This window comes from Pezoporus wallicus, unplaced genomic scaffold (genome assembly GCF_028554395.1).
Source record: "Pezoporus wallicus isolate ANWC-B61680 ecotype Strahan unplaced genomic scaffold, APGP_CSIRO_Pwel_v1 contig_6217, whole genome shotgun sequence".
NCBI classification, from domain to species: domain Eukaryota; kingdom Metazoa; phylum Chordata; class Aves; order Psittaciformes; family Psittacidae; genus Pezoporus; species Pezoporus wallicus.
Genome location: NW_026637336.1, coordinates 2,120,005 through 2,132,921, shown reverse-complemented (window position 1 = coordinate 2,132,921; position 12,917 = coordinate 2,120,005). Strand labels below are relative to the sequence as shown.

Genomic DNA, 12,917 nt, shown 5'->3' with positions numbered 1-12,917 from the left:
GCATTGAAAACACAGATTTACAGAATGGTTTGGGTTGGAGGGACCTTAAAGCTCATCCAGTGCTGAGGCGCTGGCACAGGGTGCCCAGAGAAGCTGTGGCTGCCCCATCCCTGGCAGTGTTCAAGGGCAGGTTGGACACAGGGGCTTGGAGCAAGCTGCTCCAGTGGAAGGTGTCCCTGCCCGTGGCAGGGGCTGGAGCTGGAGCAGCTTTAAGGTCCCTTCAACCCAAACCAGGCTGGGGTTCTGTGATGCTCAGTCCAGGACATGTCTTGAACCCACCTAGTTCTGCCAGCAGCTTCAGCTGCTCCCAGCCTGAACAGTCCTGGGAACATCAAGGAGGAGCCAGAGCAAATCATCAAGTTTCTAATAATGCTAATTATACTATATAATACTAATTGCAACAATACAAATACTATGACAATAATAATAATAAAGACATCATAAGGACCAGCACACTTCTGTCCCGCTGGGTGGGGGCAGTGCCTCAGCATTTGCCAGACACTCGATACCATTTTGCTTTATTACTGCAGAGCATCACCCAGGAGGCGGGCTGCAGCACTCCGAAAGCCTTTCGACGGGTTGATATTTAAGAATCTAATCTAATTCCTTAGTAGCCTTTCCCTTCTGTTAAATTAACACTTAATTCCTGCCTTGCTGTTTGAATGAATCTGTATCTGTGGTCAGCCAGAGAAGATGAAATTGGAAACTACCATTCTGGGGGTGTTGTGCTGCATGCAAGTAATGAGCACTGTGGGTTTTTACACCATTTTGAACGCATTAATTCCCTTTAATACCACTTCTTGTTGTGTGTGACAACCTCATCGCAACCTGGGGTCGAGGATCACAACCACGGCACACGCAGACACCAGGGGCGACCAGAGGGCTCAGCTCCGCTCCCAGTTCCAGCCTGTCTGCTGCGTGCCCTCCTGAGCATCACCAGCACACAGAGCGATGTCCCAGGCCATCCACACCCTCCAAAACATGATCCGGGAGCTGGTGCCATGGCAGAGGGGCAGCAGCCAAGGGCAGATGTGCCAGATGTGCCTTTGGAGTGATACAAAGGAACCTTTTCTTCTGCACATCTTCCCCTCTTGCTGAGCGCTCCCTCACTCCCATCACTGGGCTCCTTGTTCCTTCACTTCTTTAGGGCTCTCGCACATCCTGCATGGTGCAGCCAGGCTCGACCTTCCCCACCGCTGCTGAGCAGGGTCCTCTCCCAGCACAGGCAGCCCTGCCCCTGCTCGCACCAGCCCTCACCAGCTCCACTCTTCTCATCCTCCGAGCCAAACCCTATGAGCTGATGGATGAGTGACCACCGCACTGCTTCCCTGCAGACCCCACAGCCATTGCCTGCCCTGGTGGCTTGCTGGGATGTGCTCGTTTTGGTCTGTACCCATTCCAACCCAAACCCATTCCCTGAACTCTCTTGCTCGCTCATAGGTGTTATGCACTGGGATGAGTGCTGGCAGCTGGAACCCCCATGCCCCATGCACTGGATTTCATTGCAGCATCTTCCCCCAGGACAGCAGCCTCAGAGGGTAAAGCTTTTCCTCCCCAGCTGTGATCCCGAGCTCCCATCCTGTGGGCAATGCGCTCCAGGGCTCCAGTGGTCCCTTTGCTGCAGGTGGGTGGCACTTGCCCTTGCTCCACATTTGCAACCAGCCCTCAGGGACCATCCCGATGAAGGAGGGTGAGATGGGCTCAGTTTGGCCACCAAGGCACCGAGTTCTGCTCCTGCGCTCCCCAAACGAACAAGGCAGCTTTAATGTGGGGAAGGCAGCTTTAATCCTGCTGGAGGAGAAAACCCAGCAGGAGTTCATTTAGCGCAGCTGGGCAGAGCCCTGTATGTCAGCTCTCAGGCCATCGGTGAGAGCAGCTCCAGGTGGGAATTAACCCATTTGGCAGTTACTGCTAAGGCCCTGGGTATAAGTATTTCAAAGGAAGCATTTGAATCCTTGTTCCTGGTCTTCCCGAGAGATCTCAGCCTCAAGGCAGGCTCCTTTCTACAACGGCAGCTTCAGACCTTCTCTAAGGTAGGAGGGATCCCAGGCCATCAGATTCATCGGGTACCCCAGGACCATCGGTCTCAAGGGGCTTTCTACACACAGAAACACACCTTTTGTTCTATCGCCCTCTCTCCACTGGTGGAGCTGAAGCTCATTTTCCTTTATGCCAAGCCTTTATCCCTGAACAACACTGTCCTGAGAGAGGACGGAGGAGGACTGTGGAGAGGTTTGTTACCATAAAGTCACAGCAGGCTTTTGCCACCATAACCCACCAGTAGCGTGGCCAGAGACAGTAAATGACGTAAGAGTCTGACGTGGTCCATTAAATACCATTTCAAAGTGATACTCACCCAGCTTGGGACGAGGGCTGGATTTACAGCGGCTAATCCTTTGCAAAAAGCCTGTATATTAGAGAGCAATATTCAGTGCAACCACACATCCTCTTGGTGACCTCGTTAATCTATCCCCTTGCTAAAAATCCTCTTGGCTTGTCTCTGGGAATACAGTAACTCTCATCAGCAAGTCGTGGTTCTTCTTATCTAATACAACAGCACAGACAAATAGACATGGAAAATACATCAAAGGCACTAAAGGGTGGCTCTGTGCCTGAGCAGTAAACCCAATCAAAGCAATGAGCTATTTTATGGTGAGAATATAACAGGGAAAACCCAAAACCACCGCATGCAAGAGCTACCAATGGGACGGGGCTTGGAGCAAGCTGCCCTAGTGGAAGGTGTCCCTGTTTGTGGGAGGGGTTGGAGCTGGAGGAGCTGTAAGGTCCCTTCCAACACAAACCACTCCATGATTCTATGGTCCTGCACAGCTTTCTAAGGGAAGGGGAACCACTGAACAGACCCCTGCAGGTGATCAGCTCTTCAATGGGAATGAGGAACTTCACAGAACCGTGGTTTTCCTCCCAACATTCTTGTCCTGTTTCAAACACAGCAAAAGGGAAATGCTGTTCCAGGTGTCTCAAGTCACTCAGAGCTGGTTTCTTTGCACGGATACCGGCCTGGCCTAAGCAGGTGGTTTATGGAAACAAGCACTTTTGGCAAGTGCTGCTTTTTATCCAAATGCTTTTATTTAGGTACCATCACTGCAGAATTCACTCATTCAGGAGCTATGGAAAAAAAGGCAGCTGCTTCTCATCCTGACGTTGCTGGCTCCAGGTACTACGACGGGTTTACTGTTCAGGGAACAGCCTGAAAATGGAGGTGGAATATCTGCTATTGCACCTCTACAGCTGTGGATGCAGAGACGGAAAGGGTTTCTTACACTATGGCTAAAGGTGTTAATGAGCATCAAGTCATTTCACACTGCATCACAGCAGAAAACATTTTGCAGGTTTGGGCCAATCTCTGATGTTTGCTTTTCACTCCTGCCGGGGAGGTGTTAACTAACGACGCTGTGAACACTTTAATCCAGGGGAGGATGCAAGACAAAACCTCAAAGACGGATTTGACTGAAGCACTGCATTTAATGCACTCTGCTGTGCCCTATACTGATGACAAAAAGACATCCCAAAATCATTCTTCCACTTTAACAGATTATGAACCACTGAAAGAAACCTGCATCGTGGCCAAATGCCACCTCCTGGGCTACCCTCAGGGCTCAGACACAGAACTTTGATGGTTTTGGTTGGAAGGGACCTTAAAACTCATCCAGTTCCAACCTTCCACTAGAGCAGGTTGCTCCAAGCCCCGTCCAACACTGCCACGGATGGGGCATTCATAACTTCCCTGGGCAACATCCTGCCTTCTAACCATCTCATAATGGTTAGGTGGTTAGAACCCACCCCAAGCTTCTTCTGAACGAGGAACACCAGTGAACACCCACTATTCCTTAGGGAACAGTGGAGCTCCTCTTCCCCAGCATACAAACAGCAGCTTACAGCTACATTATCCAACAGGAGCTGCAACTACTTCAACTACTTTTTGGTTTAATTAATACACCAGGAATGGGTTTCAGGGGATTTAAACTCAAGCAGGCTCCAAAATCTTACCTCTGAGCTGGAAAAAAATGTATTAGTAGCACAGGACACCTCGATGACTGAGACAGGGTGAAATGACAGAGCAACATTTCCCATCTGGGTCTTGGCACAGCATCAGAAGAGCATTCTCAAGGTGACAATTCATATCGCCTGGGCTGCTTTAGGAGTATCCCCCGATCACATCTGCAGTGGTTTCCCAGCAAACCAACCTCCCCAGCCAGATATAATGCACATCCTGGGGCCAACGAGGCAGAGGAATCAAACCCAGTGCTCTAATGATGTAGCTCAGACTGAATAGCTGCAGTTAAAAGTTTTATTGAACAAAAGAAGGTAAAACGTGGTAGTCCAAGTCCACTGAGCAAAAGCAGCTCCCGCTGAAGCTGCACCTTGTGCTAAATAACCTTATTAACGGAGACTATACAGAGAACACGTTATGCAAGTTATCTCAACAGCAAAGGAGAAAAGGTAGATTCAATTCAATCCGATGGAACAATTTGGTCAAATTCAGTGGCTTAAGTTAATGTTTCTAGCCCTTATCTACCTATATTCAGTACAGGCATACAGCAGAATATACAACTGCACTGAATTCCCATTAGTTAACAGTGTGCTCCCATGCAAGCGGAAGCCAAGTCCTGAAAAAAATCCAAATTAAAAACCCCAAACATCTTAAATACCTTTTGTTTGAAGCATCATTCAACCGGCTCTGGAAAAACACTTGATGTATGCTATAAAACCCCCCCAGCCTCTGCAAGGTCTGCCCCTGTGTAGTGCCAATAGTTTAAATTCACTTTCTCTCTCCCCCCTGCCTCAGAAACTTCATGCGCTGAAAGCACCCACAGCTCAGGTGGGCAAACAGATATGTCAGGATGACTCTCTGAAGAGAGGGAGGTAGCTCAGGCCCCTTGGCAACCCCCTGTCACAGTTCACATCGATGTGGGTCTACCTCCCCTTGTCACCTGCGGTCAAAAGGGGAAGGAAAAAGGAATCAACTCTGAAATTTGGTGAAAGAACATGGTCAATGCAAATTTAACTCGCTGGGCTTCCAAATGTCAGCTAGAAGGTACCTCACACCCAATACACAACATTAATAACGTACCTAGTGCATACATTTTATAGACAGTATCTTCTCATTTGTTAAACATTTGGCTCAGGTAAGTACACGGGGGTTTGGAACCACTTGACAAACATTCTAGGCCAAACAAACAGCACAAATAATGTCAGAGTCTTTTTGCTTTCCAGTAACCATACGAAACGCTGTAGGCTAAGCCTAACAGAAACTACTGAGGAGAAGGAACAGACTCCATGATGCAGTGCAGAGGGGTTACTACATCGTAAGTCAAGGGATGTTCTAAGGTGCTGACAGAGGAGACTCTCTGGACGGTGACCCTGTATTGTCCTCCGGGGGGAACACGGTGAGAGTGCAGGCTCGGATGCCGCCGAGGGACTCCGGAAGGTCAAACACTTTGTGCCACTCGTCCTTTTCTGGATCGTATTTCTGAACGATTTCCACCATGCACCGATTATTCCAAGAATATCCTCCAACAACATAGATCTTATTTTCAAAGACAGCAACCCCAACATCACTTTGCCCACGCAACATGGCAGCAATTGGAGTCCACTGGTCTAGAGTCGGGGAGTAATATTCACAGCTTAGAACATCATCATAATCACTGGTGCCTCGAAAGTGATTCCCACCAATGACGTACAGCTTGTCTCCTACAGTACACATGCAGTGCAGACCTCTGACTGTGGTCATCGGAGCTTTTTGAGTCCATTTGTCTGTGTCAGGGTCAAAACACATAAGTTCCTTTTGGAAAGTATCGTGGGTAATTCCACCTGGAGAAATAAAACACATGTTAGAGTATAACTCACCCCCATAAGCTCAGTTCTTAGAGGTCATCCCTTAACATGGGATGAACATACATAGTTCTGGATCTCTGCAGAGATCACTGGCAGAGAGCTCAAACCTCCTTTCAAAACTGAGCAGACAGCAGGTTCTCTGAACACCTATTGCTGCGGTTTGGGAGAGGCTGGAATGAAACTATAACCTCAGTGACATTGGGACCGAGCATATTACAAATGTAAGACCAGAGCAAGTATAGACATCATTCACGTGTTGAGATTAAGATGAGAGCTCCCCCTTTTCCATTAGCTCAATGAAAGCAGATTTTCTTCTTTAAAGTATTAATATTACCAAAGCTTCCCAAAACGTTTCAAAGTGGATGCGTTCAATGGTTATCACTATGTGAATGTCCGTGCGTGGTGTTGCCACAGAAAAATGTATTCTGACAGTTAAAGGGAATAATTGTTTTGGAATTCGGAGCTGTCATTTACCATGTAAATGCATAATATTAATCTAAACCAACTTCCTCTGACTCTGCAGTCTATCTGCTGCTTGACTGCCTTCATATGAAATTGCAGCACTGCTCATAGCACAGCAAACCTACTGCAACCAGAGACTAATTTTCACTGTCTCCCACTGAAAGAGAAGTCAGGTAAGTACTTGTTCCAGAGAGATAATGTGATCATAGGAATTACTTACCTGAAATATACATTAATCCCCCATACACGGTTCCAGCATGCCCATAGTGGGGTTCGTTCATCTTCGCGACGTAGCTCCATTCATTCATTCTGGGATTATAACATTCCACAGTGGCTGTTTAAAAGAGATGAGAATATAATGCTGTTGAAGCTGGCCTGGCAGTTTGGATTCAAGTGCAGTGGCAGTAATATATTCACGAACACAGGAAGCATCGATGAGAAACACTGTTCAGCTGAGAGAGCGCCAAGGGAATTATTGAGCATTATGTCGAGACATGATACAGGGAAAGCTCAAGCTTTGTCCCAGAGGAGCAAAAAGGAAGACAAAACCCTCTTGCATCTTTGCCTTCCACTTGCCTCATTCCCATTCCCACTTGGCACAGGACCTGCCCTGCGGGACAGCAGTGGGAATGGCAGCGGAGCTGGGGGAGCTCAGCTTTTGAACCCTTGCCTCGGGTACAAGCAGTGTCTGCCGCACAGAGAGGGAACGAACGTCAAACCTATCACCAAGGGGATCAGTTCATCCGGTAACCGTAACAAACCCAGGTCCTCAGCAGCATCCCACCCAGGCCAGGTTTCCTCCTTGGTATCACGCACGGAAATGCCCTCAAAGGGGGCAGCCACCACTGACCTCTCATTGTCCTGCATTCCCTCAGCAACATAGAGCCCATGTATGCAAGTCACCAATTCAAGCTCCCACATTCACTCAAGGAGATCAGTCCTTCACTGAACACTTCTCCTACAGTCCAGCCTCCTTGTCACCACGTTTCCCACCTCAGCCATTTGAAATGAGCCTGAAGCTGCCCTTCACCTGACACACACCTACAGGGAGAGCCAAGTCTGCACAAGGAAAGGTATAAAAGGCATTCAAGCATTCTTCTAGAATGAAGATGTTTAAAGTCAGGCTTGACTTGGAATATTTCGGTGGTTTTCCCACTTGATAACCTGCAGACTTTGCTCCCCACCAAGGACCTGCACAGCCACAAAGCCAGTGAATGCTGGGGACAACCTCTTGCCCAAATAAAGGTATAGGCACAAAGAACCGATCCCATAAATGACACCTAAATTAAAACCATGAGTTGTATTTGTGTGCTGCCATCTCGACACCACATGCAGAATCTGCCCAAAATAAACCTTTCTTGAACAAATTATTCACCCACTGCAATATTCTTTTCAGAAAAGGGAAGCTCCTTTCTACTCTGCTCTATTTAACAGGCAGAAGAAAACAAAGATGGGCAGAAATTCCAAGGACAGAGAAAACCAGATTCGATGTGCAAGTAATTATAGGTGTCCCAGCTCCCCCTGGGAGCAGACCCTGCTAACCTGCTGCTTGCTGCACCCAAATCAACATTCTGTCTGCTTGCACCAAAACAAAGGCATCTTCTGGCCCACAGTGCTTCCAGTCAGGCGCTGAAGTGAGGAGCTTCCATGTCTGATAGTGAGTTCAGGAAGAGCAGAGTATGTGAAAAGCAATGGCAAAGCCAGCCACAACCAGATCAACAGGATGTTAATACTGGACAACCACTCAGCTCACTCTGCACTACAGATTGCATTTAAGAGAGAAACCCCCGGCAAAGATCAGTTTAGCAAGAGAAGATTAACACATGCAGACGCTGGTACACACTGCTGCCATCACTATCACCACATCATAAAGACTTCAGTTGTCTGAGAGAGGATGACATTGAGTCCAAGATCCCTCACTGTCTGATATGGCTTCAACACTCCCTTGAACACTGCCAGTACACCTGAAGCACAGTCTGACAAAACTGTTTGACACAATCCTGTTTGACACAATCCTGTTTGACAGTATTTCAGACAAACCACCTCAACTCCAACCTCAAATCTACCCCACAGCACAGTGCTGGTCACTCAAGCTGATAAAAGCCTCCTGTTTTCTTTGGTTGTTCATGGAGCCATCTCCCTGTTCCCTTGCAAGGTCATTCCATTGCTGCTTGGACAACATCTCCCTCCACACTAAAAAGGAAACAAGCATTTAAAATTCCAGCTGTTAAAGGTGCCCACCAATTGCAGAGAGTCACGAGGAAGGTCTATACATCATGTGCAGACAGAGCACAGCTCACAGGCACAAAGGAACTGCCACTAGACTGAACCTAAGTGTATGTCCTGTGTGGCAGGAGACTGCTGGATTCATCCTCCCAACAAGCATGAATGACTCAAATCAGCTTTATTTATGTTTGACAGTGAAACACCTGATCTGTTCATTACCATAACCCAGGGAGGACAGCCCTCATCTTAACAGACTAAAGCAACCTCAAAAAGACACAAAGCTTTGGCAGTCCCAAGGGATGCTCAGCCTGCACTCATTTTATAGTACCAGCTGTGATGCTATTTGAGGAGAACAAAGATATTTAGCACTTCTCTGTCAGTAGCTTCTAATGTGTCTTGAGGTTTCTTACAGCAGCACTTAGCAACTACATGTGATGTCCCAAAGCCAAGGTCTTCATTTTGGTCTATTCTTTCTATAATGCAGCTTGCTTCTGTAGAACTCAAAGCTGATTTGATTAAATTAAACAGAGTCCTGAGTAATTCTGTTCTTAACACAGCAAGGAGCCACTTCAAAATAAGGGATAATCCAGTTCCAACCCTCGGCCATGGGCAGAGACACCTTCCAATAGAGCCAGTTGCTCCAAGCCCCACCACAGCTCAGTTCATCTCCAAGATCCATTCACCACAGAGCGACGTGCACCACACGTGTGCACATCCACTCCTCTTTACCAATGAGCCCAAAGTTCCCCAGTGGCACGTGCTGTTCAAACAGCAGCCGTTATTGCCACCAAAGCACATCCTGCTGAGGTGGAAAGGGGTATTTACAAGGTTCTCAGAAGTTTAAAGACATGAACATGCTTCTGGGAAGGCTGCAGAGAGGGTCTCAACAAAGTGAAATCGTCATTGCAGAAAATGGCAGGAGAAAAGGAAAGAAAGAAATTCATTTTAGTAACTTTAACCCATTGTCCCTTTTCCATAAGAGCTGATCTTCCGGAAAGCTGAATTCAGGTTTGGGGAATTTTTCTTCTCTAACAAGAGATTGAAATTAGTTTGAACCCAAGGGCAACTTCTTTAATACCTGTCCAACACATATCTGACCTTCTCTGCAAAGCTTGAGAGTTTCTCTCATCTGAAGAGAAGGGGAAGTTGAAGCTGGATTTCATCCTTCGGCTGTCAAGGTTTATGAAAGAAACATGAAAATGCAAAGTGACTTGCTTCACAATTAACAGGAAAACAGAAGCAGCCCCAAATCAAAGCATCAGACAGCTACAACATGTAGCATTTATAGAGTGCTCTTCCCCCCAGAATGATCCAGTGACGTTTCTCAGGGCTGTGGAAAGCACTGCAGCATTTTAATGGGCTTTTTACAGCAGAGTTTCAGACAGGTGATAGATTTTGTATTTTAATTAAAGCTGCAGAAGAGCTGAGGTCAGCAGAATGACACTGCTTCATCTCACTGAAGAAGAGCACTGCACTTGGAGCCGGCTGCACACACAGCACTGCCTCAGGGACACTCTTATTTCATATTGATTTGGTCAGACTTGAAACTTTTTCACAGACACTCTAATAAACCTGCTCTGTTTCTCTGGTGCAGGACACAGGGGCAGCAATCTGGTTATCTGCCATCAATTCATACCATTAGCAAACAGCTTGATGAAGGGCAGGTTTTCTGATGCTCAAGATAAAGATCAAGACACATCAGTTTGTACATTTGGTATCCTGTTTGCTGTGAGGATGTAAAGTGACATGTAAGAAAAACCTCAGGATCTGCATCACAACATGGCTGTGTAGAGAAAACAAGTTGCTGCAACACAGTTTCCCTTGGTTTTTGGAAACAGGAGGCATTTTTAAACATCCCATTTCATCAAACATTAGAATGGATTTTCAACTCCTAGCAAACCCAGCCCAGTTTGTGTAGTGGAAGCAATGCACTATGTTTCCTAAGACAGACTGTGATATGATCATGAAACAAAGTGCATGTGTGAATGACTGAGACGGATTCATTAAAATAGTCACAGATGCTGCAGCATAGATTAGGTTCCGTGTTGTTTCTATTAAACACATTTCCCATTGCACTTGAAGATCTCCATGTGTTTCTAACAAATACATCTCAGCAGCAAGAGCTGCTTGCCACAAAGACTTGACAAGACACAGTTAAGTATTGGGCTGAAAGCAGCAAACAAAGTAACATTACATCTGCTTTAGATATAATATTATGCTAAAATCCAAAGCAAGATGACTGCAACATTTCCATTTTAAAGCACAAATTTACAACTGATTGTACACTCCGAGAGCTGACTGCAAATGTAACCCACTATGGCTCTGGAAAACGCAGTGCATTAACACAGAACATCCTCTGTAGACTTCTGTTACATTACAAGTTACCATCTACTTATTCTTTGTTTCCAACCACATTATTTTCCCCAAATCAATGTTTTGGGGTATTTTTTTGTCAAGTAAAACAAATCATCATTTGCAAGGGGGAAAGGAGGCAGCAGGACAGGGTCACATCAACAACTACGTAGTCTCAAAATCACAGGGAAGGTATTTTCAGTAATTAAGAAGTGCAGAATGTCAGGAGAGCCGAGCCTCAGGGATCTGTGACTGACACGAATCACCCAGTCACCAGCCTTCCAAAATGACTACTCCAGAAAAGCTGCACCCTTCACCCACCAGTGAGTTTCAGTCAGGAAGTCAGGATTCGCTCAGGACTGAAACAAGTGGGTTTGGTTTCTTAGCTGAAGTCATGATGGGTTTTGTATGCATTTGCTGTACACACTTACACATGCAGCCACAGCCTTACTGCGTGTTTGATGCTAAAGATGAAGACACTGGATATTACACATCAATACACAAAGTACACGTATCTGGAATTTTTGTTGTGGAAGCCCTCCTGAAATTAACACTAACAGTATCCAGACACATTTCTCTCTGCATTTGCAGTATTCCCAGACAGAAGGTGCCCAGCAGCACCTTCCACTCGTGTCCTCTCCACCCATTCTCAGGGCAACATAGCATTTCCATGCCAAAGAAGCAAGGGCAGAAGCCATGCTTCGGACGCAGCACTCACCTAGCTCACCCGCTGCGTTGCGACCACCGACTGCATACAAATGTCCTTTGAGGGCACTTAGGTGGAAGAAGGTGCGCTTCTCATTTAAAGATGCCACTTGCATCCACTTGTTGTAGCGAGGATCAAATCTGAAGACCGTGTCAACTGCCGTCTTCCCTTTTGTGTCGTAATTGCTCTGTCCCCCAACCACGTAAAGGAAGTTTCCGATCACGGCGATGCCATGCTGGTACCTTGGTGCATCCATGGGAGCCAAGGACTTCCATTCGTGGGCCTTCTCGTCATACATCCGGAGCTCCTTGCTGACAACCAGCTGCTGCCTTAGCACCCCCCCCAAGGTCACCAGGTGAGTGCTGTCCGACCGAATGGCAGTTCTCTCTGACTGCATCACCGGCTGCATGTACGGCATCATTTGGTAATTGCTGGCTTCCAAAAGCAAGTTTACACAGGTATTGTCAGTCCTCATGAAGTCCACTGTCTGAACATAGTTAATAAGATCCTGGGGAGTCATCAGTGGAAACCTGATGTTCTTCATCAGCTTCGCAGCGTACTCCATCCGGGGCTCCTCATACCGCAGCCAGCGACAAGCTGCCTTGAAGAGCTCGAGTTCAGTGCAGTGCTTAAGGCTATTACTTGAAAGCACAAAGGCAAGACGTTCAAAGGGGAGTTTCACAAATTCACCAGTACTTAATAACGCCGGGAAGTTCTTCAGGATGAAGTTATTAACATATTTATCCACTTCCGTGAGGTTGTATGTGTTGGCAATGCGCCCAACCTCCACACAGTTTTCCAAGGAAACCTGTCAAGTAAACAGACATAGGAATCAAAACACTTCCTTAATTCGGTGTCTCAATGACAATGTAGAATGTAATGAATACTATAGAATCAGCAGCATTTCAATGCTTCACAGTGCTCAAGGTGACTTACACATGAGCAAATAAATGTTCAATGTGATGTGGCAATATTCATGGCTGCAAGGGGAGACCCAACCTACACCTTCTTTTGAAGGAAGAAATGAGGCAAGTAAAAAATAGCTGATCTATGTTGTGTCAAATGCATTATACAGTGCTGGTACAAAGCAATTATACAGCACTTCATCTTTGAAAAGCTCTGCAAACACCTTTGAGACAGACACATGGAAAATACAGTTAAAGGAGAACTGATCAGCCCAAGGTTACACAGAATAAAGGAAAAGTAGGTCTTGCCATGGGACATTTTCTAACGTTATTAAAAATGCGTTGTCATAATGCAGCCAAAGACGCATTTCAGACAACCTATTTACAGCGTTTAATCCCATGAATACATT

At 46.5% G+C, this 12,917-nt stretch overlaps 1 protein-coding gene across 9 annotated transcripts in view; it reads right to left on the bottom strand.

Annotated features, from left to right (window-relative positions):
* Positions 1–4,295: 4,295 nt before the first annotated feature.
* Positions 4,296–12,917, bottom strand: part of KLHL13 (kelch like family member 13) — a 58,124-nt gene continuing 49,502 nt past the window's right edge. For all 9 annotated transcript variants that reach the window (XM_057404929.1, XM_057404934.1, XM_057404930.1 and 6 more), the window contains 3 exons: positions 11,615–12,410; positions 6,539–6,652; positions 4,296–5,832 (listed from right to left, as the gene is read on the bottom strand). In XM_057404929.1, the coding sequence (XP_057260912.1) occupies positions 5,345–5,832; positions 6,539–6,652; positions 11,615–12,410 (1,398 nt within the window). In that variant the 3' untranslated portion in view covers positions 4,296–5,344. The remainder of the gene's footprint in view (positions 5,833–6,538; positions 6,653–11,614; positions 12,411–12,917) is intronic.